This window comes from Calypte anna, chromosome 2, assembly GCF_003957555.1.
Source record: "Calypte anna isolate BGI_N300 chromosome 2, bCalAnn1_v1.p, whole genome shotgun sequence".
Classification (NCBI taxonomy): Eukaryota; Metazoa; Chordata; class Aves; order Apodiformes; family Trochilidae; genus Calypte; species Calypte anna.
In genome coordinates, this window is record NC_044245.1 from 50,556,192 (window position 1) to 50,583,523 (window position 27,332).

Below are 27,332 nucleotides of genomic sequence, written 5' to 3' on the forward strand. Positions count from 1 at the left end.
GTAAGAAATACAGAAAAATAGGATTAGTCATGTTATATACTGTGCCAGTGTACAACACGCAGCAATACAGACTTTTTCTCAGAAGAAATTTTGCACTGAAATACACTTGAGGTATCACTGATCACACTCCATGGCTCTTAGAGGTCAAACAAAGAGGTCAACTTACGTAGCTCTCCTACTTTTAGTATTTCACACAGCATCTTTGTCAGCTCAATGCTGCTTCGGCCAAACGGGCACTCATGCTTGTCTTCTCGACTGCTGTTCTCCAGGACAATCTGCAGGAGGAATAAAAATGGAAAAGAACTGATTTGAAGAGTCCATGAATGGAAGTGCTTTCCTCCACATCCAAACATTTACAGGATATGACAAGCTGAATTTAGGCAACTGTATGTGGAAGCTGTGTTTTCAGAAACCTCAGCCCTCCCCACCACAGCTAAATGCCGTCTGTTTGAGGCAGTCAGCAGCAAAGAAGCAGCCCTGATCCATCACCAAGTAGGAGGCTTTGTAGTTCAACACCACTCCTAGCTTGGACAAAGTGCAGTAGAACCCAAAGAGATAGTTTTATTTCAATTTTTTCCATTAAAGGATTTAAGATATAATGATTTATAGGCATGAACACACTATCAGGAATTAAAAAAACAAAAAAACCCCCCGAAAACGTGGGACCAAAGTTACATTACAAAAAGAGAAAATATACTTATTTTCTTTACTATGGAAGAAACATGTGCTTGCATGCAAAACATTTCAGGGATCACTCTTGAATCAAGCCCATGAATACTGCAAAAACAACGCAAGGAGAGTCTTTATAATCTCTGTGGAATGACACTGCAAAATCAGTGGGAGAAAAGAATTCCTTGGATATTTTTATACCCATAAAGCTCTGTCATATCAGATCCATTATTTCACTATAGATGAAAAAATGTTCTAAATACATTCTGGAAAAAGAAAATAAATGTTCAAATCAGATTTGCAGTATGAATTGTCTTTGCAGTAACAGCCTTTGCCACCAGCTTTAAAAAAAGAAAAAAATCCTCTCATCCTAAACAGCTGCTGGATAGCCTGCGGATGAGGACAAAGAAAAAAATGAATTTCAAAGGTAAGAAATTTTTCAAGCACCAGAGAACTTCAGAGGCTCTCTAAATTTTCTTGACAACCTGGTGTTTAGACATTGCTCTCTGCTTTGCATGCCTCGTGTCTCCTTAGCTCCCATCTTTATGATTTTTGCTTACTTGGCTTTTTCTTTGGTTGTGTTTTTGGTTGGTTTTGTTTGTTTGTTTGTTTTGCTGTGTTGGGGTTTTTTGTGGGGTTGTTTTTTGGGTTGGTTTTGAGTGTTTTTTTGTTTTGGGTTGGTTGTTGTTTTGGTTTTTTTGTTTTGTTTTGTTGTCTTAAATTTTTCAATTTTGTCAACAAAGAAAGTTTTACAAGAGTCCAAGGCTGGATCTGCCTTCAAAACCATGTGATGGAGAGGACTGACCCAACACTGGATGTCAGAAAAACCTTTCATACACACCCCAGATCTTAGTTGTGACTGTTTCAAGCTTTCTCGTGTACAGAAGCCTGCTCTGTGAAGCCATTAAAGGTAAAAGTAGGAAAAGAGGGAAAATCCAGAAGACTGTAGGAATACTACCAGCTTCACACAGTATACCAAGGCCTCTTCACCAAAGTATCTACTTTAATCCTACTGTACAAGGGTAGGAGGATGCTAATACTCTGCTCCCAACTCATCAGCCGGGAATGTAAAAGGACAACTGCTATCTGCATTATAAGAGTGGATGATCATTTTCTTATGAATCCAAGTGTTGCTTTTTCCCCCCTTTTTTTTTAATCACCTAGACTTACTGCAGAACCTTAGGAAATCACTAGGAATATCATAGAATCATAGAATTGGCTGGGTTGGAAGGGATCTCAGAGATCATCGAGTCCAACCCTTGAACCACCATTGTGGTTGCTAGACCATGGCACTGAGTGCCACATCCAGTCTCTTTTTAAATATCTCCAGGGATGGAGAATCCACTACTTCCCTGGGCAGCCCATTCCAATGCTTGATCACCCTCCCGGGAAAGAAATTCTTTCTAATTTCTAAACTAAACTTCCCCTGGCACAACTTAAGACCGTGCCCTCTTGTCTTGTTGAAAGTCATCTGGGAAAAGAGCCCAACCCCCACCCAGCTACACCCTCCTTTCAGGGAGTTATGGAGAGCGATGAGGTCTCCCCTGAACCACCTCTTCTCCAGGCTGAGCAGCCCCAGCTCCCTCAGCCTCTCCTCATAGGGTCTGTGCTCAAGTCCCTTCACCAACCTGATAATATTTGACCCCCATAAATTTTTTTTTTTTTTTTTTTTTTTTTTTTTTTGGCCTTCTCCAACAGGATGGCATCGGAATCATGGTCACCAGTTTGCCAAGGGGAGTTACTTTTCCTTCTAAAATTTCTGGTTTAAATTACACCAGCTGTATCAAATCAAAGAAACACCCCTGCAATTTTTGTTTTACATTGCTGCAGCCACTGTTCAAGGAATACCTGAATAGGACTGCATTCTGGATGAGTCACAGTGCCTGAGTCCCTTTCATGGAGGATAGAGCTACATTTCCATACACAAATGCAGGAACAAGGATAGAGTAGCACAAATTCAATGTAAAGCTGTGTCTCAACACCTCTTTGAGATCACATCTCTTGTTTTATTATTACTGTGCTCTTCCTCTCACATAATAAAACATAAAATCTGCATACTGGAGCAGGGGGGTGCTTTCACACAAATTTAGATACAGCAGAGAAACACTGGTAGTAAAATCAATGGAGAGGCAAAATGAAAGGCTAAGGGGGAGGGAAAGGAAAGGACTCGGATCAGTATTCCTGCTCACTCCTGGCAAATGCATTTTGTCGAGTTTCACATTAATGAGATATATTAACATTTCATGAGCACATAAATATTTAATGGTGACACCATATCTGCATATATTCTAAGGCAGAATTACAGCAATCAATAAGAATGTCAGAGGAATAGTTAAGGCACTGTGTATTGCTATACAGCAAATTAAATGGCAATTTGAGTAATCAATATGTAAAGCAGCCTTCAAACGATCGTCTGACACACTCTCTGCAAACATCACCTTTTAGCATTTGCTGTGCAAAATATGGCAGATCTGACATGTTACATTTCTGTAAAAAAAGGAAGATGGAAGGCCCCTTATTACATTTAAATATCTGTAGGCAAATTTAACAGATACAGATCTTCAGTAAGAAAAAGCAGTGGTAAAAAGGGAAAAAAATTTCTTATAAATACTCAAAGAGAAATCATTTCTAATCTTGGCATCAGATTTACAACAGTCATTATATTTGTAATACTCTTTTCGTGACTTTGCGACTCATATTCTGCTCCAAAGTAAAATGCTATAAATACAGCTGATAAGGGCATGATGTTAATGTTATTTCCTTTATCACTCTGGTTATGCAGGAGAAATAAGAAGGGAATGGGCATATTTACTTTCTAAACTGCTGAAAACAATAGCAGGGAAGGAAACAGTACACAACTCTAGACTGAAAATACTTCTGTGTGCCTACACAGCATGCTGCTGGGTTGATTCACATTTCCATCACAACAGTTACTTTACCAAGGAAAGGAAAGTGGTGAGGAAATCACAAAGCCCACACAACCTTCACTCAAATGGAGGTCTGTCATTAATGCTTACGAAGTGGCTGCACTCTACTGTCTTTCCCCTCCTCCCCCACATAAATCCACAGCCAGTGGCATATCCAGACTTCTCACAGTCAGCACATATGGTGGTTAAATTTTGCTTGGAGAAAACAAGTAAGAGAGGCAGAAACCATGGACACTGCAAAACAGTTGTCACCACAGAATCATAAAATCATTTAAGGAAAAGACCCAAATGATCATCAGGTCCAACCATTAACCTAGTGAATGGCCAAATCCAGCACTAAATCATGTCCCCAAGCAACACATCTGTGCTGCTTTTAAGTACCTATGGGATGGTAACTCAGACAATTCCCTGGGCAGCCCATTTCAATGTTTGACAACACAAGAGGGAAGTTTGTTACTGTATTTTTCATAATGTTCACTTAGATCTTCTTGAGAAGCCAAGAATACTGTAGGACAGTATGAACAGCTAACAATACAATCTAAACCTCCTTTAGCACAACTTGAGGCCATTTCCTCTTGTCCTATCACTTGTAAATCAGGAGAACAATCCCCACCTTGCTACAGCCTCTTGCCAGGTGGTTGTAGAGAGAGGTAAGGTCTCTCCTCAGCCTCCTTTTCTCCAGGCTGAACAATCCCAGTTCTCTCAGACCTTCCTCATAATGGTTGTGCTCCATACTCTTCACCAGCTTCGTTGCCCTTCTCTGGTCACCCTTTGGCACCTCATTGTCCTTGTTGTAGTGAGGGGCCCAAACCCAAACTCAGTGTTTGAGCTGTGGCCTCACCAGCACCGAGCACAAAGGGATGAGCACTTCCCTATTCCTGTCATCCCTGACAGAAGCCAGGATGCTAAATGGCCTTGGCCACCTGGGCACACTGCCAGCTCATATTCCATCTGCCTTCAGTTTTACCTCCACTCTGATCTGCTCAGTTCTCCTTTACTTTGGTACCCGGTATTTATTTCTGCCAGATTTTCTCTTCTTCTGTCTTTGCAGAGCTACACAGTTGGGAAGGTCCAACATAAAAACATGGCTTCTCACACACTAGATGTTACACAGACAAAAACCAAACCCAGATCACAGGATGGCAATACTAAATGCTACAGATCCTCTTATCTTTTTGTTTCTTTGATCAATACTGCCTATTGCCATAAGGCAAAGTAGAAAACCACCATGATGTGAAACACTCAATAACAGCAACTTTTTTTTTTCTTCAGTGAAAAGAAAAAAAATCCAGATAAAAATCTCAAGATAAAGAAAACAAAAGGGAAGCAAAATTCACAAGAGAGGAAAGACAGGAAAAAATTTGCATGATGAAGACATTAACAAGCAAGACAGAACAGAGTCACTTTTTTTTAAAAACAAATTTTTCTGAAAATTCCCCAAAAACCACCACCAAACTGCAGCTCAGGAAAAGGGAGAAAAAACTGAAAGTGAGTAAGACAAGCATAGGATGAGAACTTTATATGACAAGATGAATGATATTAACCTAGCAGCAGAAGAGGAGAAAGGAAGAGGTTTAAAAACGTTTTTAAAAATGCAAGGAGGTGAAATTTTTAGGAAACCAGTGTTATCCATTTTGTTGACAGTTCTGGAGATTAAACTCTGTAGACTGTTAAGGCAGAGGAATTTGACAGTATTTGTAGAAGAATACAGATCTGTACACTTTTTAGTATTTTTAAATTGTCTTCTCTATATATTTTTCCACTCTTATTTACAACTTTGTGCTGTAGATGGAAGATAAACATTTTCAGATTACCAAACAAAACCAATGAGTGATCACAATGAACAATGAAGGTTTCATGTTTCCCAAGGTAAAAATTTCAGGTAGTGTTGGTCAGCAACTGGCAAGAACTAAATTTCTTCTGGGATGTAGCCATAACAACTTCCTGACGTACCCTGTCTCCTCTGAAGCCACATCTTTTCAAGAAGTGAATGCCCTCCAACATCCAATTGTCCAAGAAAGCATTTAGAGAAATACAGGAAAGAATATTCCTCCTCAAAGAATACATTATGTGGGGGTTTTTAACTTCAAGATCTTCTGTACTTCCCCTTGTGTTATAACCAATCGTGTTCAGCATCACCTAAAGAAAGCTCACCTGCCTTTACTAGGTATCTACCAATGGCATGAGCAGTAACACCATGTAATTCATAAACTCAAGTATCATGCTAAGATTACAGAAAAAAGTACAGAATCTCCAATCAAAAAAAAAAAAAAAAAAAAAAAGAAAAAACACCACAAAATAAAAAGATTTATATCTTTTCAGCTGTGTTCCTTTACGATCTTCTACTGAATTATTGAGTTTATCACTACACCTCAGGTGCACAAAACAGACCCTCATGGAGGCAGTGGACTAAATAAAGAATTTCCCACATTTGACTACCATGAGCTTAAGAACCTTTATCAGCTTCAACAATGAAGCTTATATCTGCAACTAAGAATTAATGACTGACAAAAGGCAAAGTTTTGAAGACAGGTTTCTCGTCAAAAGCTTTCTTGTCAAAATCCAGGAGGATGAAGCCACCAGAGAGAAATACTCCTTCTTCACTGGGAAGGAATATCCATTTAGTCAGCCCCTAAATCCTTCACATTAAAGATTAAATTGGCTCAAAGTATACTGCCCACAGCAACTGCAGAAGTAATTCTCCAATTCCTGAACCAACTTCAAAGCTCTACAACAAAATAGATTCATTACAATTAGGAAGTAAATACAGAAGTGAAAGGCAAGATCCACTGTAGCTGCATCAACACTTATTGTAAATCCCACAGCAGACAGTTCAACAACCATTGCTATGCTGTTAAACCAAGCATTTCCCCAGACCTATTTCATAGTACTTAATAGATACCACAGTTTCTAGCAGTCTGCTGTAGGTTAGTATCAAAAGCTTCAGAGAGCAGGTTAGTAAAGATGGTAAAAACCTCCTTAGATCCAAAATGAAAAGTCAGGCAGCATTTTAGTATCCAAAAATTGCTCTTCTTTTCCTTGACACTGCTTTTCCTTTCTTAAGCCTCACATATGGTAGGCTTCATTATTCCCTTTTCATTTAGATGCTTCAAGTAACTCTTTAAGGAAGCAAGTCCTAAGAATATGCTTCCTGTAAAGGATAAGGGACTCTACTGCAGACAGACTCAGCTTCTCTTCCTCCTCTTCACCAATTTTATTTTTTTATAAGGCAGCTTGTCATTTGCCTCAACTTCAGCATTGGAATTCTACCAAGAACCTTCTCTCAGCACTGTCCCTTCTAACCTGTCTTTTTATCTTCATTATTTTATTTTCAATTTGCCATTTATTTCCAATTTTCTCTCTCCCTTATCTCAGCCTTTCTTCACATTCCTGAGGCATTACAGCAGTTCCTCATGGCAAAACTAATATAAAGCAACAGTTACATCTGCCTTCCTCAGGAAAGCACTAGAAATGCAATTTAAGTTTAAATTTGAGAGAAGAGCTGAGACTTGCTACAGCTGCTGAAAAAAAAAAAAATAGGAGCCATTGACATGAGAAACAGAGAAGCAAAACTATGCCTTATGTGAGGGACATCTAGTTACAGAATCACGTTAAGGATCAGACACTAAGAGTCTGATATGTGCTTTCACAACTATGAATAAGCCCTGTAACCTGCTGCTCCTGGGGAGAACTGCCTGCAGAAGGCACAGAGCCCACTTTGGCAGGCACACAGCCATACTGGGCAGGAGGGAAAAGAAAAGCATCTAATCATTTCATCATATGAAAACATATAGGTAACAGAGAGAATTAAAAATGTTCTGGTAATACTCCTCCTTCCTTTGCCACTCCATGCAGAAGCAACCATATCACTGTAAAGCATGCTGGCAAGAGCCATGATGAGAAGGGCTGGTTGCCATTTCTTCTTCAGAGCAGCACCAGGTTCTATGAAAGAGGAGAAAACTAAAAAATGTGAAACCACCCTACCAGACAGATATATTAGACCAGCATCAACCTTTCTAGCACATCAACAAGACTGTCTGCTAGAGCAGCAGTGCAAAAGCTTCTGTCACAAAGTAAATGGGAAAACCTGTGAGACTGTATCAAGTCTTCTTTCCCCACGTATACACATACCAGCTTTGCAGGTAGAGGAATCATGCCTCAACAAAAACCAACCAAATCTTTCTGTTCTAGTGCATGGTATGATTCAAAACCTTCTGAAGACAAAAGCTAGACTTGCAACAACTTCTTGGCCTTTTGGATCAGGATCTCATTTAGCCAACAGCTTGCATATACATGGGAAAGTTTAGGTGTGTGAGAATTGATCTGAACACATGCTGGACTGTAACACTGTCATGTGTACCCTATCGTGCATCCCACACAGGGCTGTGCAGATGCTGTTATGACTCCTTTACAGTTATCTTCCCTCAGCACTAGAATCTGTGTTTATGCAGCAATGAGCCATTCTAGGCTTTTGCCTCTTTACTGTAGGACACCCAACCTCAATTCTGCCTTAACACACCTTCCTGTTGTGTTTGTATGGAAAGCAGAGACATTGAGCAATGTTTGGTGAAAAAAAGCAAAATGCAGGCTGAAAAATAGATATCTGAGTGGAAGGTAAAAACAATGTTCAGTTTTGGGCTCCTCACTTTTGGACGTTGAGGTGCTGAAGTGTGTCCAAAGAAGGGCAATGAAGCTGGTAAAAGCTCTAGACAACAAATCTTATAAGGAGCAGCTGAGAGAAACGGGGATGTTTAGACCTGGAGAAAAAGAGGCTAAGGGAGACTTCAACACTTTCCACAACTATCTGACAAGTAGTTGTAGGGTCATGAGGGTTGGTGTCTTCTCCCAGGTCACAAAAGCAAAAAGAGGAAGTAGCATCTAGTTATGCCAGAGGAGGCTTAGATTGGATATCAGAAAAAAATTTCTTCACTGGAAGGGTTATGAGGCACTGGAACAGGCCACCCAGAGAAATGGCCAAGCCACCATTCATGGAGGTATTTAAAAGATGTGTAGATATGGCACTCAGGGATTTGGTTTAGTGCTGGACTTGTCAATGCTAGGTTAATGTTTGGGCCTGATGATCTTAAAGATCTTTTCCTACAAAAATGGCTCTAAAATTCTATGAAAGACTGGCAGATGAAAGAAGAGGCATTTTCAAGCTGGGAATGACTGGGCTCAGGTGATTAGGTCTTATGTGGAAAACTGCATTCCTTTGTGAGATACACCAGCAAGGTACATGTAACAAAGCACACTTTTCTTTTTACCTTTAACAGAACATAAATAAATTACATCCCTTTTCCTATCATTTCTGGGAGGACAAAATGGCATGGCAGAAATCAGGCTCAGTTTTATTTCAGGAAATGCAGAAATCATATGTTGGACTACTCACATCTGATCAGGTGAGAATGAGTAGGCTTTAGGAGACTTTGTGAATTGACAGAAAGACGTGTAGGTGGTTTCCTATACAACAACTGCACAGATTAGAAAGTATACAGCAGCTGGTCTGACTATGACTCAACCCACTAAAGTTCTGAAAGGTCTCTGCAGGATGCCAGCAATCTTCCTGCCTGCATCACTGGCCCTTGCAAACAGAACCCGCTCCTCCACTGTGACTTCTGATGGATTCAAAAGGAAAAGAACTCCCTCCCTCAACCCCCTCAACAGCATCAATTCAAATAGCTGCTGGGGAAGAAGTGTCTCTGCATCTCAGCTGTATGAATAACCTATTTTCCAGCTCAGTAGATGCAGGAGAAAGGGGATTTTCTATTACTGACCCTAAGCCAGCTCTATTTTTTACTTTTCAGGTAATCAAAATAACTCTTGGCTCAGCCAGAGTCCAAGCATTGCTTTGATCTGGAGCATTTTATAACTTTCAGAATTTGTTTTAAACACAAGAACAGAAAATCTAGTAACATACACATCATTCACAAAAGTGTAGCAGAAATGTATCCATTATATAACATACCAAGGGATTAAGAAGCCAAACTTTTCAGCATGGATTTCAACACTGATTTTCCATCCTGGTGTCAATATTTTATACTGAAAATTTTACATCCAAGAAGCACTTATTTTTTCCTTAGCATATGAAGAGCCTACTACTCTAATAAATGGCAAAGAATTGGGCACAAGCTTGGGTAGCAATCTGGGCAGAATCCAAACAGATGGATCAGACCCAGCACTGCAAAGTTTATTTGCTGTTTCGGCCTGTAACACCAATATCTTGTGGTTAAACAAAATGATGAAACAACAATATGCATCTTCACAAGGCAGAATCTCACTCCAAAGTAGCAGTGAGACCTCCTAGAATGTGGTTGGTCATAAGCTCAGAAGAAAAATGTAGACAAGTCACCAATGAGTCATCAAAACCAAAATCATTACCATGAGCAATACGGACCCCACTCCAGACAAGTTCATACAGGGCTTCTCTGCAACCCAGCAAACTTACTGTGAAATTCAATAAGCTCTAGTCAAATCCTACACTCCCTCCCACATGAAGCTTATCACTGTAGTCAGACAACTGAGAGGAAAATGTAAAATAAGGGAATAATTCAATAGTAGGGCATTAGAAGCTAAGGTGTACCTGCTGTAAATTCAGTTTACACAACAGTATCTGATCTTTCTGCCTGGAAACACTGTTCAGTTAGTCAAAATCTGAGATGAATGGCAGTCCAGTCACACCTGGAACCGTAGCTTGGATTTTGCTGCCTGCTATCAAGAACACCTGAATGAACACTGTACGTATAGGGCTCAACTTATCGAAACTGCAAAGCTGGTGTTTCTCTAAAAGCATCCCAGGCACAAACACAGCACATTTAAACACAGGCAACAACTGTCAAATTTATCTTTTTGGGTTACAAATAAAAGGAGTGCTCTGTTGAGTTCCTCCAGCTTGCATTTTACATCAAATTAAGCAGAGATTTGATATCATTATTTTACATCAATACCAGGAAGCACTGAAGTGCATGCATGCAAAAAATAAAATTAGGCAAGTTAGTACACTCCTATATAAACATGCATACAAAAATACTTCAGTTATATATATTAATACCTCTCTCCTCATCTTTAAATAAAATACTTCTGAATAGTCTTGCACCACAGATTCCCAAACAAATCAATAAGGAAGCACTGATATATGGAGATGCTAATAGTAATGGTGGCATAACAGTATTTCCATAAAAGGCTTTTCCTCAGACCTTTTTTACACTCAGGAAAGTTTCAAAGGCACATTGTTACAAGTTGAAAAATCTCAAGATGTCTGAACTGAATGAAATCTGTTTTAAATGGTAACTTATAATTTTATTTTTAAATTAGTAGAACATGAAGCTGAAGTAGTTTTGGAAAGAAGCAAATTGGAACTGAGGGAAGGTGGGGAGAGGCGGGTGGACTTGTCTGCTCCAAAAGAACAAAAAACCACTCTCTGTCACATAGCTTTATTCAAACCTTTTTTTTTTTCATTCTCTTCTTTTTTTTTTTTTTTTTTTTTTTTTTTTTACTGTTACCTTTAATTATACACTCTGGCTGTCCTATAATTATGTAGCTTGGGAAGCTGCCAATAGTTTCCAGTGGAAACTTTGAAAATTTCTTGCAGATATTCAACATTACTTCCATCAATGTATTACACATACTGCATCACCACCTTTTAAAAGTGAAGCAATTGATTATTTAAGTGGAACATGAAAAAATGCAGTGCATAGCAGTCACTGATAGCACCAGACAATTAATAAAAAAGAGAAAGAAAATCTAACTCAACAGAAAACTAATTCAATAAGAAACTTTTTTTTTTTTAAAGGATGGTTAAGGACACCATACAAGCAATGGAAACATTGTAATTTTCTCTAAACAATCTTTCTTCTGGATGTTCCACGCATATTTGCATCATAAATAAAAACTGGGAATCAAACCAAATTAATTCACTGTCTAAATAGAATAAAATAAATAAAAATCACTGCTCATCTGAAGAAAGACATCAAGTACAGAAAACACACTACATTAATTTCAGGAATAAGTGTACATCAGGAGAAAGATGAATAAAAGAAATGGATTGTGAGGAAGTAGGTAAGAAAGAATCATACAGGGAAAACCATATAGTTATTTTTGTTTCCTGAATCACTGTGTGACACGTTTTTATCCTGAAGTGCTTTTAGCTTTCAAGATATGAAGTTACCCATCTGCTCCATTGCCTTCATACCCATGTTCTTCAACACATTACAATTGTATTTACTCTTTCATCAGTACTTTTGTTTGGTACTTGTCTTTGATGCCCTACTGCCTCTTCCCCCCAAAAGGACACTTCTGCTTCAGGTATCCTTCCCAACTAACTAATCCATTTATTATAAAAACTATTTCTAAACAGCATCACCTATGAGAGGCAAAACAAGGAATGAAAATGGAAGAGATTACTCATTCCCTCTCTTCTATTCTAACTTCTCCTTATCCATTTTTTTCAGCAATGCAAGAAGCTACCAAAGGGCCACGCAGATGGAGCACCCTAAGAAAATGGCAGGTCAGCCTGCAGTGATTTGTACTGCTGATTAAAATGCAGCACTGCCAATAGACTCCTCAAAACCATCATTATTTCCTGATAGTATCTTCTCTCAATACACTGTATTCTGCCAAGAAAAACTTCACAGATTCCAAGTTACAGCCTCAGTTTTTAACTACTTCACACCATAGATAACTCATGCAGTGGCTTAGGAGTTAACCCATGGTACAACACTCAACTATATTGCAAAGGGTCAAGATGAAAACAAGCTCTCCAACTAGGAACCAAAATCTTTACAGGTATCAACAATGAAAAAAAAAAGAAGAGCTTTAAAATAAGTTGTTCAGCATTTAAGGATTATTTGTATAGCTGATGATTCCTCATAGAAATTTAGCCTTGTCCACAGAGATATTTTTTATTAGGGTGGGTATACAAGTAGCAAATGTATTTGAAAAAATAAGCAAGGTTAACAGGCTATACAAGGAGGGCAAACTGGTATTGTGGGACCTTTGGGAGCCAAAGGCCATGAAGAAAAGGTAATGTTATATGGGAAGTAATTGAGTCAAAATGAGAAGGAAACAAACATGCCAGGGCTCACAGGAAACTCCAGCACACCAGCTAGTAAGCTGAGTAGATGGAAAGGTGAAAAGAGAGCAGCTGTCTTTTGTGATCAAAGACAAGCAATGCTGTAGGATTTGCACGACACCCTTCATCTCAGAGGTGTTCAGTCTGCTGGTAGGATGACAAGGTGGACCACTAAGGACAAGAGAGCTACCATGCCAGATGGGTAAGCTAAAATACACCTCAAAGTGTGTTAATAGTTCCCAAAGCAACTCTGAGCAAAGACATTTTATCTTAGTGTGCCTGGGTATAGCATTTCTATTGTACATGTATTCTTCTGAGGTGGGAAATACATGAGGCACTGAGACACTCTACTACCAGGAACCATGCAAGAATGAAAACAAACAACTCAAAATAACAGCAAAAAATCTCAGAAATGTAGCAGCAAAAATACTGCATTACAGAAGCAAAACTGAGCCAGCATCAACGTTCTTTTTAAAGAATGGCTAATTACATGCTACACTGAACCCAATTTTTAAGACAGCATGAAAACAGAAAATAAGAAAAAACCTGTAAGATATCAATGAGAGCTCTATTTCAACACAATTCCTATCATCTTTAAATTCTTTCAGACTTCTATAAAACACAACTATCATTTTGGATCACTGGCATATTCCTCGGATTAAGAATTTTCAAAAAGAAATCTATGAAGCTGCATCATTCAGATCTTAGAAAATTTTCATGAGAAAAAGTAACCCATTCTCTAGTTCTATTATAAACAAAACCTCATTTCAGAATAGCATAACTGGAAAACATAGTCATTGTCCATAAAATAATGTTTACTTTCAGGGGTTTATAGGGTTTGATAAATATTGCTGTATTGCATGCTACTACAGTTTTTTTTTAAGGGTTACTGCTAGATTCAAACTGAGGCAGAAAGACATCTTTAAAAAACAGACCTGACAATCTTGTGGTCTCCTGTTATGCCCATGGAACATCCTAGCCTGGATATCAGCACACACTTTGCAAACCTATCAGAACTTTTTCTACTTTGAGCAAATCCAAGATCATAATGCATATTTAAACAACCTCATCTAGCCAAAGATGTCCCTGCTCATTGCAAGGGGGTTGGACTAGATAGCATTTAAAGGCCCCTTCCAACACAAATTATTCTATGATATTTAAAGTTCACTCTTCAGTATAAATGATTGATGTGTCTACTGTCTTGGTGCTACACACAACCTTCCTTAAGCAGGTCTGCATGTGAACACATTCTTGGAAAGTTAGACCATGTCAACTACCTCAAGACACTGGCTTTCTAGACTGTCCTCTATGCCCACCTGTGCTTGTTAGGTTTGTGCTTGGCAAACATTCTACTTCAATAAAGGTCTGGAGAAGTTGTTACATTCAGAGGCAGGTGTTATTAAGCTGTATGTCTCTTGTAAGCATGCAACAGGTAACTTGCTTTAACTACCTCTGAAATAACAAGTGTGGGAAGTGGAGTGGGCAGGGGGCAGGAACGGTTTGTACAAGTGAATCGTGATGCTTTTTACCTATTTTTCTCAAAGCTATTACCTCACCTACAGCAGTAGTTTCAGTGGGAGCATCTTAATTCTCAGGACTCTGTCAACTTAGTCACCTATAAAGGTATTTGCTCATCAAGGCCTCCTTTCCATAAAAAAACCCAGCAGTTTTACGTAGACTTAGAGCAGGACAGAGAATTCTGCACAATTAGTACTTTCTGAGCTTATGGACATCAGTCATACATCTGAGCACAAGCTCATGTCCCTTCTCTTTGCAGGCCTAAGCAGAAAGTAACATTTGCAAGAAGTAGTATCTATAATATTTGACTCAGCAATGAGACTAGACAGCTGTATAGCTTCCTCCCAAATCTTTCACATATTTATGTCATGCTTTAGCATTTTGTGGCTTGCCTTCCTAGAGTTTGCTGTTAATGATATCAGGATTCTGAACCTCCTCTTCCAAGTCAACAGTGAACAGAACATAATCAGTGTGAGGAGGCAACCACAGAGATCTCAAAGATAAGAGAAGAAGCCTTACCCGTATGTAAGCATCCTGATGATGTTTAGCAAAGTACAGCATATTGTCAAGGGCTAACATTCCTGGAGGGGTCTGCGTAAAATCCATTGCTGGGTTTACATGATTCTGTAAAAAGATAAACAAGATCACACAGTTAGCATCTTTCCAAAAGCTTTCAGCTTCCCAGTGATGTGCACCACGTTAGCATGCTGTGCCAACAACTCCAGCAACAGAAGTCTTTCCACTGAGCAGAAAACAAGGAAATGGCTGACACCTCAAGCAACTTTAGTCAAATGCAAACACAGTGAGGTTGGGATGTCAGCCATTCACTCCTGTAGCTAAGGAATGGAGCTCCCCAAAGGTTGAGTACTTTGGAAGCAGAGACCTGCAACTCTTTCATGGCAGATAGAGTCCTTGAAGTACTAGAGACTAAAAGCACTATTTTCCTGAAAATGAAGCTATATATATGCAAAGGGACACCAAAACATCCATTTTTAAAACTGACATGGAACTGTTAAAATAAACCACCAAAAGAAGAAAAAGTTACTTGATTCAGAAGTTGTATTAAGTCTATTGGATCCTGTGGACTCCTGAACACAAAGGTCCTCAGACTAAAGTTTATTAAATTCAACAGATTCACCTTGTGGAAATCAGATAATTTTTTTGTTACATGCTGAACTATGACTTTCAGCTATGGAATTAATGAGTGAACAGACTGAACATCACCAAAGCTTCCACATGTTCCTACAAATTTCAGAAGCTCAGTTTCACACACTAGATAAGAAACTTTGCTCAAAATATGAATTAGTCCATCTTCTGATTAGATAGAACTAACTTATTTGAGAATTAACTAATTAACTAGTTAATGAATAAATTTATTATAGAATTAACTAATTTGAGTAAGTTTCATGTAGTTCATGGTTTAGATATGAACATTTGCCTGGCTATGGACAAACCTGAAAACACCATAGAAGATCCTTAGAAAAACAAGGATCCAAGAGTATGTCTCCACCAAAAAAAGCCTAATGTTTGATATGCTCTGTTTCCAGTATCACCTGTGCAATATTTCCAGCTCCACTCATCACTTGACAGAAAGATTTCCCAGTCACTTTGTGATGTCATTTATATTCTGTAAGACCCAGCAGACACAGGCTTTAGAAGTGCATTAACTAGCAGAAAACTAAATGGCAAGAATCAGCACAGATTTCATCTTTCACTGGTTTGTTTCTGCTGTATGCTCAAGATCTGATCCATCCACCCCACCAACAAAAGCATGATTTTTACTATTTTTTCTCCTGTTGAGTCTGTCAGGCCATAAAGCTGTAGAAATGTGAGGTTCCACTCTTTTGCCCACCCTACTTTTAGCTGTATGACAGATTCATTTTAGCCAGACAATAATTCATGGTCATGTGAAAGATCACAAACACTAGAAAGCAAAAATTATACATTAAGATGGCTGCTGCCACTTTAAAAGCAGACAAAGATTTTGTGCTGCAGATGGCTTGCACGATTTGTTCATTTTCTATCTCCAGCTTAGGAGAAGTGGTGTAAAAGCAATGTAATCATAGGTTTATCATTTTGCAACAGGGAATCAGAGGAAGTCTGAAGTCATAGATTTTACATGCAGTAGATATTTCAGGATAGTAGCCTAAAGTGAGAAAAAAAAGGTTTCTTCAGAGCGATGCTTTAAAAAACTCATCTTTTTTAAAGATTTGTTTTTTAATCATTTAAACATTCATCTGAATGACAAACTGAAGTAATTTGTAGTTATTTCCCCAGCTCAACCTTCCATCTTCCACATGTGATACATTTATCAGTCAGAAAATTTAAAATCTGTACAAGACTGTTTTACACAGATCGTAAGTCCAACAGACTTTAGCTTCTGGAAGGGAAAAACTCCTCTCTCTGCTATTTGCAAGCATTCCAGGCATTTTTAGGAGGCTGGCTCTGGCAGACACACAATGGCATCCTGGCCTGTATCAGGAACATCGTCGCCAGCAGGTCCAAGGAAGTGATTCTGCCCCTGTACTCAGCCCTGGTGAGGCCACACCTCGAGTACTGTGTCCATTTCTGGGCCCTTCAGTTTGGGAAGGAGATTGAGGTCTTGGAGCAGGTCCAAAGGAGGGCAACCAGGCTGGTGAAGGGACTCGAGCACAGACCCTGTGAGGAAAGGCTGAGGGAGCTGGAGGTGTTCAGCCTGGAGAAGAGGAGGCTCAGAGGAGACCTCATTGCTCTCTACAACTCCCTGAAAGGAGGGTGTAGCTGGGTGGGGGTTGGTCTTTTTTGCCAGACGACTTTCAACAAGACAAGAGGGCACGGTCTTAAGTTGTGCCAGGGGAAGTTTAGGTTAGATATTAGAAAGAATTTCTTTACGGAGAGAGTGATCCGTCATTGGAATGGGCTGCCCAGGGAAGTAGTGGATTCTCCGTCCCTGGAGATATTTAAAAAGAGACTGGATGTGGCACTCAGTGCCATGGTCTGGTAACCGCAATGGTGGTTCAAGGGTTGGACTTGATGATCTCTGAGGTCCCTTCCAACCCAGCCAATTCTATGATTCTATGACCCTTCCCACCAATCCCAGCACAAACACCTTATCAGGACCATTCTATACACTTGAAACCACCTTCATTTTGGGTATAAAGTACAGTTCCTGGGGAGCATCATTTGATACTTCTCCTCACCATGAGCATATTTCCTTGGGAAAGCTGTCTACAGGGAATGAAACAGCACCAGCCTTTGCCAAGCAGAACTTCAGCATAGGGCTGTGCATATTCTCTCTAACCACAAGAAGTAGCGACAAGCAGGGTAAACTTGGATAAATACCTGGCAAGCAGAGAATATCAAATCTCATCTACCTTTCTCCTGCTACTGAAACATTAGCATTCATTTTACTGGTATCTAACAAACAATGTTAAAATAAAGCAGGGCACTAAAATAAAAAGGCTCATCTACTGTTGCTTGGGCTACTTCTTTCCTTCACCCCCACATCTTAAATTATATAGAAAGGTTGACAAAAAGCAGTGAGGACACGAGAAATCTCATTGCATTTAGTAAGGATGACTCTTTTTGCCTCTTACCATCACTACACTTCTATGTTTAAGAAAAAAGGCCATGTCTCCATAGTTACTACTTCTTCTCCAAGTCAAGACCCATAAACCCAACTATTTTCAGTTTTTTGTTTCAAAAGTTTGTCAACTTTGGATCCCAGGATAACTAAGGCTTGATTTTCAGCTAAGTTAAATCAAATAACCAGAAATACGCTGGCTGATAATAGCTGAGGATCCAAAAGATAGTTCTGGCATGTGTGAGACAACGTATTATCTTCAATTATCCTTCAGATTCAAAAGGAATGCCAGCTGCTTTGTTCCCTTCCTTCTTCCTCCCTCTCCCTAAAATTAGACTTTTCCTAACACATTGAATGTCTGTGGTTGAAATATTAAGTTATTGAGAGTGGGTTTAGAAATGAGATACAAGCCTAGGTTATTTCAAATGATGTAGTGAATAATTCACAATTATGCAAACACACACACCTACAAAATAATTTATTAAATATATGGAACATAATGCCTCAGGCTCATTAGCTGCATCTGTTCAGTATAAAGTCTGTTGCATTTTTCTCTTATAAAAAGCCAAAAGTAAGAAATAAAAATGGAACAGATTTTTTTTACCTCTATTTTTTTTACATAATGTTTTACTTTTTTCACTAGACTAAGTAGTACCTATGCATCTTTTTGCTTCAGCATCTGAGCAGTGTTTAGCAGCTTATACAATGCATGTTAACATACTAAAAACACCAAGAATTTGTCAGCCAGCTTAGCAGATTATCATGGAAATTAGAGTTCATTCTTTTGGTAAGATGGAAACTCCAAATCATATCTGCTTATGCCATTAAAAAAAAAAAAATAAAAAATTACAGATATTCTGGATAAATTCCAGAGCAGTAATTTTATTCAAAAAATCTAACATTCTCATGTAGTCCTAGATGCATAAAGCTTTCTTCTCTGCCCCAAACAGGCTCCACTGTCCTACTTTTGTCTTCCAAGGCAATCTCTAAACTATGTACAGATTTCAGTCACAGGAAGGTATACTCACACAGAGATGCCTATTAACAGTAGGGGTTTACCACCCATAGATAACTGCTCATGGAATAAGCACTGCTCATTTCACATTATTCCTAATGATAGGGTCTTCCACATGAATATGCTGAAATCACTTCTCCACAGAAATAATTTATTTCTCTGCATTCCTACCCTAATAAGGTCCAAACTTTTAATTTTTGTCTTAACAGATATTCAGAGCCTAGCTGATTTTGGGTCACTGGTATGTTCAACTACATAAATAAGCTGTGCCAGTTTGTCCTGAAATCTGCTTGCAAGGAGGTTCTAGACCTGTAACATCTGTTCTACAGAGAAGATCAAACTTCTGCTTTCCCAGCTCCAAAGCAGCTCAGGTGAAACCCTGTTCTCTATGCCTCACTTCTCCAGGTTTGTATAACAAAACCACTACAGAAGTTCCCAAGGGGAAATTAGGATTCTATAAGTACTGATGACAGAAGAACTTCAGAAGATCTGAAGAGGCCAATTTAAATCGTGTCGATCTAAAGTGAACCCTGTCAAAACTGGTCACATTTTTTTCCTACAGAAAAAGGAACAATCTGTCTTCGAAGATAGTGCTAAGGACAGTAATCACTTTCTCTCATCTTCAATTACTTGCACTTAGTCATTTTCTTCCTTCTTTTCAATCTAAATCACGGTTCTGTGGGCTAGGAAGGAAAGCAATCACCTGGTTCTACAGCACCTCCGCAAAAACCTTCCCTAGATCAAACAAGGACATTCAAGTACTATATACAGGGATGTTTGTTCATAAAAACTCAGGACCATGAATGTGGGAACTTTAAAATTATATTCACAGTAAATGATGAATTAGTAAATTTATGTTGGAAGTATCAATGAGCCCACAACCTCCCCACTTATCCCTTCACCAAATAATCCCAAAGTTTTACATGCAAAATGTTCCCATCTGTTCATATACACAACGATTACAAATCTGAAAAAATGCTATGTTAAAAAATTTGTGAAGTGGTAGTCAGCTAAAATTCATAAAGAGGAAGCAATCCTGTATTTTTATTTAGTATCACTATATTCAAAGGGATGATGATACACACAAATTCCATATCCAATTAAATGAGATATAATGGTATCTTGGGAGTTTTCAGCTTCCATGTATTCAATGAAAGCAAGAACTAACAGATTTGTTTTTCCCTTGATAACCCTTTAAATACACGAATGTGTATTTTGTGTCTTCCAAAGTTATTTTTTCTCATTTTCCAGTAAAACTCTATAATAGAATGAAAACGTATCTGGAAGATGACTGAATTTAAAATAATAATGATAATAAAAACAATGTCTACCTCCAGTTAGAAGTATCCAAGCTCAGAAACTACTATATCTTTGAAAGAATAGAAAGAAAGTATTTTAAAATACTTCAGGTGCAAATTGTTTAAATGACAACCTCTTACCCCACCACATATAAAGAACTACAGTGCATATTCAGTAAGCCAAAAACTGGATATGGTTTTCATAAAGTCTTACAAAATATGCTTGCTTAAAACAGTGGTAGCTTTTTCACTTTAACATATTTCTAGCTTTTTTCAGGTTTGTTTCAGAAAATGTTTGGCTGTTTCTATCTGCTTAACTTTTTTGTTTGTTTTCAGTAGCAGCTTTGCAATACATATTAGTATTAATATCCTCCAATATTAAAACTCTAATCTACATGACTTATTAAGCAACAGCCTTTCTGGATCAAGTTTCAGTTCACCAGTATAAAACTGATCTTCTCAATAGCAAATAAGTCATAAGCACAATCTGCACATATTTGCTTTATTAAAAATTTTTCAAAAAACTTAATAATTTGACTGCCATTTTTCTCTTGGTTCACTAAGCTACTACACAGCCTAATACAAAGCACCACAGAGTTCTACAGAAGTCACCACCACAAATCTGTCCCAGCCATGATTAGAAGCTACGATGGTCAGAACTGCAAATCTCTGAATGTTATGTTGGTGTAACTAAATCAGTTAAATTTATCAGGTAAAATGTAACAGGACATGTCAAAAGGAAAGCACTGTATATTTTCAGCCATGAATAAATTATGTTGTAAAGCAAGACATAAAGCTCTCGCATAATTCTTTGTACTTCAAGCATGCCTATGTTGCCGCTTTACAGTTACATGGAATTAATGCTTTGGATTCCAAGATCTTATGTCCTATGGACTGTTGAAGAAAATCTGAGTGCTGTAACTTCAAGTGATCACATCTTTCCCAATGCATGACAACTATGAACCACCTTTCATGTTTTATCTCGTTTAATAAGGACAGACTTTAAAGTTGGACATGTTTAGCGCTTCACAGATTGCTGACTTCTTATCATTGCAGTAATGTTTTCTGGGCAAATGAAGTTATCAAGCAGTAACGGGACACATACTCTCCCAGGGATGTTTAAAATTAATCAATAGGACATGGTCATTTCAATTACATTTGTTTCAGCGTGGGAAATTACTACAAAATATCTCCCAGTATCCACTAAATTTACAGAATAACAGAATAAGCACTCAAGCATCCCCTCACAGATCTAGCTAGACTGGGTTGAGAATTAAAAGCCATACTTGTTTATTACTACTCCACACTTGAGATTACCAGTTCATTTAACATCACCCCAGCAAGCCCCACCAGATTTCTTGTCCCATACTTCTGGGCAAAGTCAGGTTTAGATGAAGCTACTGCTGGACAAGGCATGAGCTAATCAATCCAGACAGCTTTCACTGCAGGCAATTAGGGACTATTCTCAGGAGACTTTCTGAGGGCTCAGCCTAAGGGATGCTAGGCAGGTACCCTCCCAGCTGAAGAGCAACCAAGGGCTACAGCTCTTCAGACAGCTTCAGCTCTTCCAAAATCATGTACAGTGTATATTTCCCTGTCTTGGCCAGGAAGCAATTTTTGTGTTGCTTGAACTAAGCACTCAAGAAGTACAGCACCATAAACTGGCATGCAGTATCCTCAACCTAAAAAGAAATAGTGTTATAAATGTAGGCCTTTTCATGATTTTGGAACGTGTCAGGAGATTGACTGGTTTAATTTTACCAGTGTCATCAAAGCAGTTTGCCTTTTCTACACAGACAGGATCTAAAGCACGAATTCACATCTTGGCCCAGCAGGATAATTATCAAGATAACAAGAAGACAGTTGTGTGAAAAAACAGCATGAACAGTGCTAGCAGGAACAGAAAGAAAAAAAAATTCACCTAAACTTGAATATTGTAAGTAAACTTAGATTAAATTTTTTCAGCTAGATGTAAGTCAGACGCAGCAGAATCAAAATCTACCTTGATAATTTCATCCCTCTTTTCAAATCCTATCAGATGTGTAAATAGTTAGACTTCAATTGTTCTGAAGTCCAATTTCAGCATGAAAAGCCTTTTCTGAGTTCCAGTAAGCTTAATGTCTGCTGACTAAGGTACATTGTGACTTCCACTCATTATTTAAGCATAATGGCTGGCATTGTCTAGCTGAATAAAGGTGTACAGGCATTAATGCTCCTGATTGATGCATCAAAGCTACTTATGAAGGAGAAATTCAGAGCTCTTTAATGATCTGTATAAAAGTTAAGGACAAAATGGTTAATAAGTGCATGAAAATAAATATTCTAGTATATGGACAGAACACAGGAATTACATAGCCCATCAATAAGAAAAAATACCCACGGTTCTAGACCTTTTTTATTTAGGAAAGCAAAAGTTTGAAAGCCAAGTTCTACCAAACCTTGGGCTGCTTGAATCAGACTTCTAAGCCTAAGACTGCTAGGAAAGCATCTTTTTTATTGTTTTAGTTACACTTCAGGCAGTTTTATCTAAACCTTTTTTGACATAATATTTGCTTCTATAACTAATGTGCATTAATTAAAACATGCTTCAGTTGTAGTTTCTTTTAAAGAAAAAATACTACAATTATAAGCAACTGAGTAAGATCAGGGTAAAAATAATGATTGGAATTTTCCCAAGGATCTGTATCTACAGGGAACTCACATGTGAGGCAGCCCACTAAATTGCTGCAGTTGCTTCTCCCGTGCATCCCTCTCTCTTCCATACTCTTCATCACTCAGAAGACTGCAGTGAAACTCCATGCAAATCATATCATTCCTTCTGTAAAAACTGTGAGCTCCTGCACAAGATACCATGCTTATGTACTATGGTAGGTATGGCACAAGCACAGAACAAGAAGAATGGCAGTGAACTATGATTCCCTTGGACTTCATTAATGAAGATGAATGTCATAGCTAAGGACAAGCTTGCATCCTTTCAAATTGAATTGTTCTGAGCTTTGCAAGGAACCTAAATCCAGTGCTAAGTGTCACAAAGGCAAATTTGGATAGATCTTGTGCTCCCAGACATTTCTAGCTAGAAAGGTTTTATATTTTCCCTTTTCAAGCAAGCAAGTTAAAATGGCTGTCATGCAAAAGGAAGAGGCCAGGCTGTGTTTAGTTCATATAAAGAAGAGAGAGAAGTCAGTCCCGTGCCTGAGAAAACTCCAAAACAAATCAACCATGTGAATCTACTGACTGCCTGGAAGAAAGATAAAACAGCTGCCCAAGTTTAAAACCAGGGAACTGAGCTGAAATGTGATCTGTGGCAAGGCTTACAGACTGGCAGCCCTAGCTCTAAAATCTTGCTGCCATTGCAGAGCTCTGTGGTTCACACACTGCTGCTGCTTTTGTTACCTCTGACTTGGGTCATGCTTCCAGTAATCACAGAGGATACGATGAAAATGGATCTATATTAAAGGAACTGTCACCATCACCATATATTTTAGTTACTTTTGGATATAAGTCCCACAATGACTAGCTCAACAGTCAAATCTTTTCCTTGTGTCAGTAGAAACAGCTAGGCCTGTAGAGGTCAGAGATGGATTTGGAAAAGAAAAGGACCAATCCTTCCTAAAACCTTTGAGCTGATGCTTCTGTCTTAAGTCAACAACAGCCCTATGCTCATCCTATAGCAAACCCTCAGCTGGCCTCTGTATTGAGGTAATAAAAAAAAACCCAAACCAAACAAAACCAACCAAACAAAAACCCCAGCCCACACCAGATCCATTTATTAGGGAATTTCAGTCCACCTGACTTCCATTTTTCTTTGCCTCCCTCCACAGAAATAGGAAGCTCTCATGACTACAGCTGTGCTCTGCAAAATGCAGATATCTTTTGTATGTCTAGGCATTGTTCTGCTCTGACTCCAGTTTCCTCCAGATAGACATCATTATGGAGATGTAGCTGCACCAAAATGTAGGAAGATTATTTTAAATTAAGGATTTTTAAAAGAACACATACTGTTACTGCTCATGAAGTGGTTGTGTAACAAGCTTACTACACTGAACAATCAAAACATTCAGAATTCAGATAAAAACATGTTTCAAGTTTGGGGAAATAATTCTTTTACTCATAAATGAATCACTTTTCTCCTCCATGTCTTTTAATTCATTCACAGGCCTAAGATGGTGATATCACGTATTCAAAGAGAATGCCTGGAGAACTGTCCTTTAAATTTCATGAAGGCCAAAATAAATTTGAAAAATGAGAGGAGGGGAAACAGATAGGTTCATTTAATTAATATACATGCTTGCATGTATGCATACACTGGAAAACTGCACAGAGCTAAAGTATTTGCAATGATAAACTTTAAATTGAATTTACACTGAATTTACACTTTAATGTCAAGCAAGGATTTCTGTGGAATCAGTTATCCAAGTCAAGTCTTGTGAAACAGATAAAGCCCACACTACAAAAAAGATGTCATTATGTCTGACCAGTTTTGGGGGACCTGTTTCTTTATCTTATATTTTTGTATGCGAATTCTGAGGCAAGTGCAATGTGTAACATCCAGAGAAAGATGTTCAGTATTTTTTTCCAAGTGAAGGGATCAGAACTTACTACGATACACTTGAAACAAACTCTTCAGCCTTAGCACATCAAAATCCATGGAGCTTGCCTGCCCTCACCAGTTTATAAATGGGATGCACATATTAAGTGAGCAGCAAACAAAAACAATACAGTGAAATCTCTGATAACACATAAAAAAAACGTATACCAGAGATGCAATGTTCTGTTGCCCTTAATTTTAGATTAGCACATTTATATTTGTAAGTGGAATTTCTTCAGAAGAAGCGTACTCTTTAAAATGATGAATAGTTTAAGATTATTACTTTACAATTCCACAATTAAAAATATCAGAAGCAAACAAAAAATTTTTTTAAAACTCTTTTACCCTCTGCAAAATAACAGAACTTATCCTGTCATTAAGAAACTGATTTAAAGGATGATCCTGCCAACAAAGCCTTATAGTAAGTACAAAATTGTCAAATAAAGTATTAAAAAATACAAAAAGACTGAGATTTTACAAAGTCAATTCATTCCCATGGATACACATCTACAGATATTTCATTTTGATTGGTTTTAAGTTCATTCTTAAAGTAACACTAAAAGGTCAAAGAAGCCTGGCATCCCATGAAAAATTATTTTTTTAATATATATTTTTAATCTGTTCTCCTCTCGAAGGACTAAAGCTAAGAGGACTTCAGCAGTATATGGTAAATGACTGCTTTATTTGTTTTAAGAATGTACATATTTTTAGATACAAAATCACAGAATTGTCACAATTGGAAAAGACCTCTAAGATCACCGCATCCAAACATCAACATCCTCTCCGCCCTCAATATAATAAATGAAATCTAGTTATCAATATCTTTATCACCATGCCTGCTAGAGCATGTCCTGCAGTGCCTCATCTACATGTTTTTTTAATACTTCCAGGGGTGGTGACTCCACCAGCTAGCTGGGCAGCCTGTTCTAGCACCTAACTACTCAGTCAAGAAATTCTTCCTAATATATAGTCTAAACCTGCCCTAGTGCAACTTCAGGCCATTTCCTCCAGTCCTATCATTATTTACTTGAGAGAAGAGGCCAGAACCCACTTCCCAACAACCTGGTTTCAGGTAGTTGTAGAGTGCAATAAGGTCTCCTCTCAGCCTCCTCTTCTCCAAACTAAACATTCCAAATTCCCTCAGCCTCTCCTCATGGGACTTTTCCTCCAGACCCTTCAGCAGCTTGGATGCCCTTCTCTGAACTCGCTGCAGCAGCTCAGTGTCTTTCTTGTAGTGAGGGGCCCAGACACCCATAATTTCTGACAAACAGTCCTAGTAACTCACATGCAGCTGCAGGGTAAACAAGAACAGCTTTAACATACGGATTTGCTGGCCCCACTTGTTGGTCACTGCAATGATGCACTTGACCCAGGGGCCTCAGACCAACAGTACATAGACGGCATCCATTGCACGTCATGAGGTCAGGCTTTCATGGTTACAGACAGATTAAGTTTTGGAAATAGTTTCTGAGGTTTTCTTCCAGCCATTTAAAATCTCATTCCTCGAAACAAGAGCAGTTCTCTCTTGCATCCCTCCCTCAGCACTCAGGGCTGGCAGACCACAGTCTGATTACGACCAAAGATTGGTCGTAAATTCATTGCCTTTGTTTGGATTTACTGACCAATCCACAGCTTTTATCACCCATCTCCTCTCTCTTTTTTTTAAATTCTCCAGTATTTGTTCCACACTGCAACCACACTTGGCTGAGAAGCTATGGGAGTCACCTAACAGCACATGCCCCTGCCACCAGAAGAGATCACCCCTCTCCCTTGGAGGGTTGTACCCAAGCCAACATCACCAGTTCTGCCCTGCTCATGTACACAAAGGGCAACCAGGGGTTCAGGGTCTGCTCCAAGTGGTTCGGGGTTTCAACAGAAGAGATTTGCTGCTCAAACACTAACCCTGGGGTGTAGCAGACAGAACCTTCCTTGGGGCACAGCGCTTCAAAGTCAAGCAGGTGTTCTTGTTGGGGTGCACAAACAGTGCTCCGATCTTGTCACCTTTAGACTTGGTTAGCCTTGTTCAGTGCTTCTGCTCCGGACTCAGGTAACCTCCTCCTCCGGCTGCTCCAGAGTGAGCTGGGCATGCACTCTGAAGCTCACCTTTTATTGGCCCCCCCAATCCTGCTCACGTGCAGTTGGGGTAGGCCTTAATTGGGCACAGGTGGGCTTGGCACAAGCTCACGCCCCCTACCTTGTAATTAGCCACACCTGATTGCCTCATTGCCTCATTTCACTACACTGGGGGTTTACTCCCCTTTTAGGTTACACCAGAGGAGATCTTCCTCACAGCCACACACTGGCTTGAAGGTCTTGGCAAATCCAGATGTCAGAGTGGTTCGGGGTTTCAACAGAAGAGATTTGCTGCTCAAACACTAACCCTGGGGGTTTAATCCCCTTTTAGGTTACACCAGAGGAGATCTTCCTCACAGCCACACACTGGCTTGAAGGTCTTGGCAAATCCAGATGTCAGTGTGGAGAGGTTCAGGATGAATTCTGCTCAGTTGCAGACCATGCTTCATTCTCTGTGTCACAATCCTATTGCTTTCACAACCTAACACCAAATGCATAGCTCAACATTAAACTGTGGAATGCTTTGTTTATGGCAAAGCAGTAACTTAAAGCTATGAAGCTATACTTATGGGAAGGAATGGAGTAGGGCACACACCTATGGGCTCCTAACAGCTC

The 27,332-nt window shown here is 38.9% G+C and overlaps 1 protein-coding gene across 5 annotated transcripts in view; it reads right to left on the bottom strand.

Moving 5' to 3' along the window:
- Positions 1 to 27,332, bottom strand: part of ELMO1 (engulfment and cell motility 1) — a 311,982-nt gene that overhangs the window by 154,005 nt on the left and 130,645 nt on the right. For all 5 annotated transcript variants that reach the window (XM_030445753.1, XM_030445755.1, XM_030445752.1 and 2 more), the window contains 2 exons: positions 14,701 to 14,805; positions 167 to 275 (listed from right to left, as the gene is read on the bottom strand). In XM_030445753.1, coding sequence (XP_030301613.1) covers positions 167 to 275; positions 14,701 to 14,805 — 214 coding nt within the window. The remainder of the gene's footprint in view (positions 1 to 166; positions 276 to 14,700; positions 14,806 to 27,332) is intronic.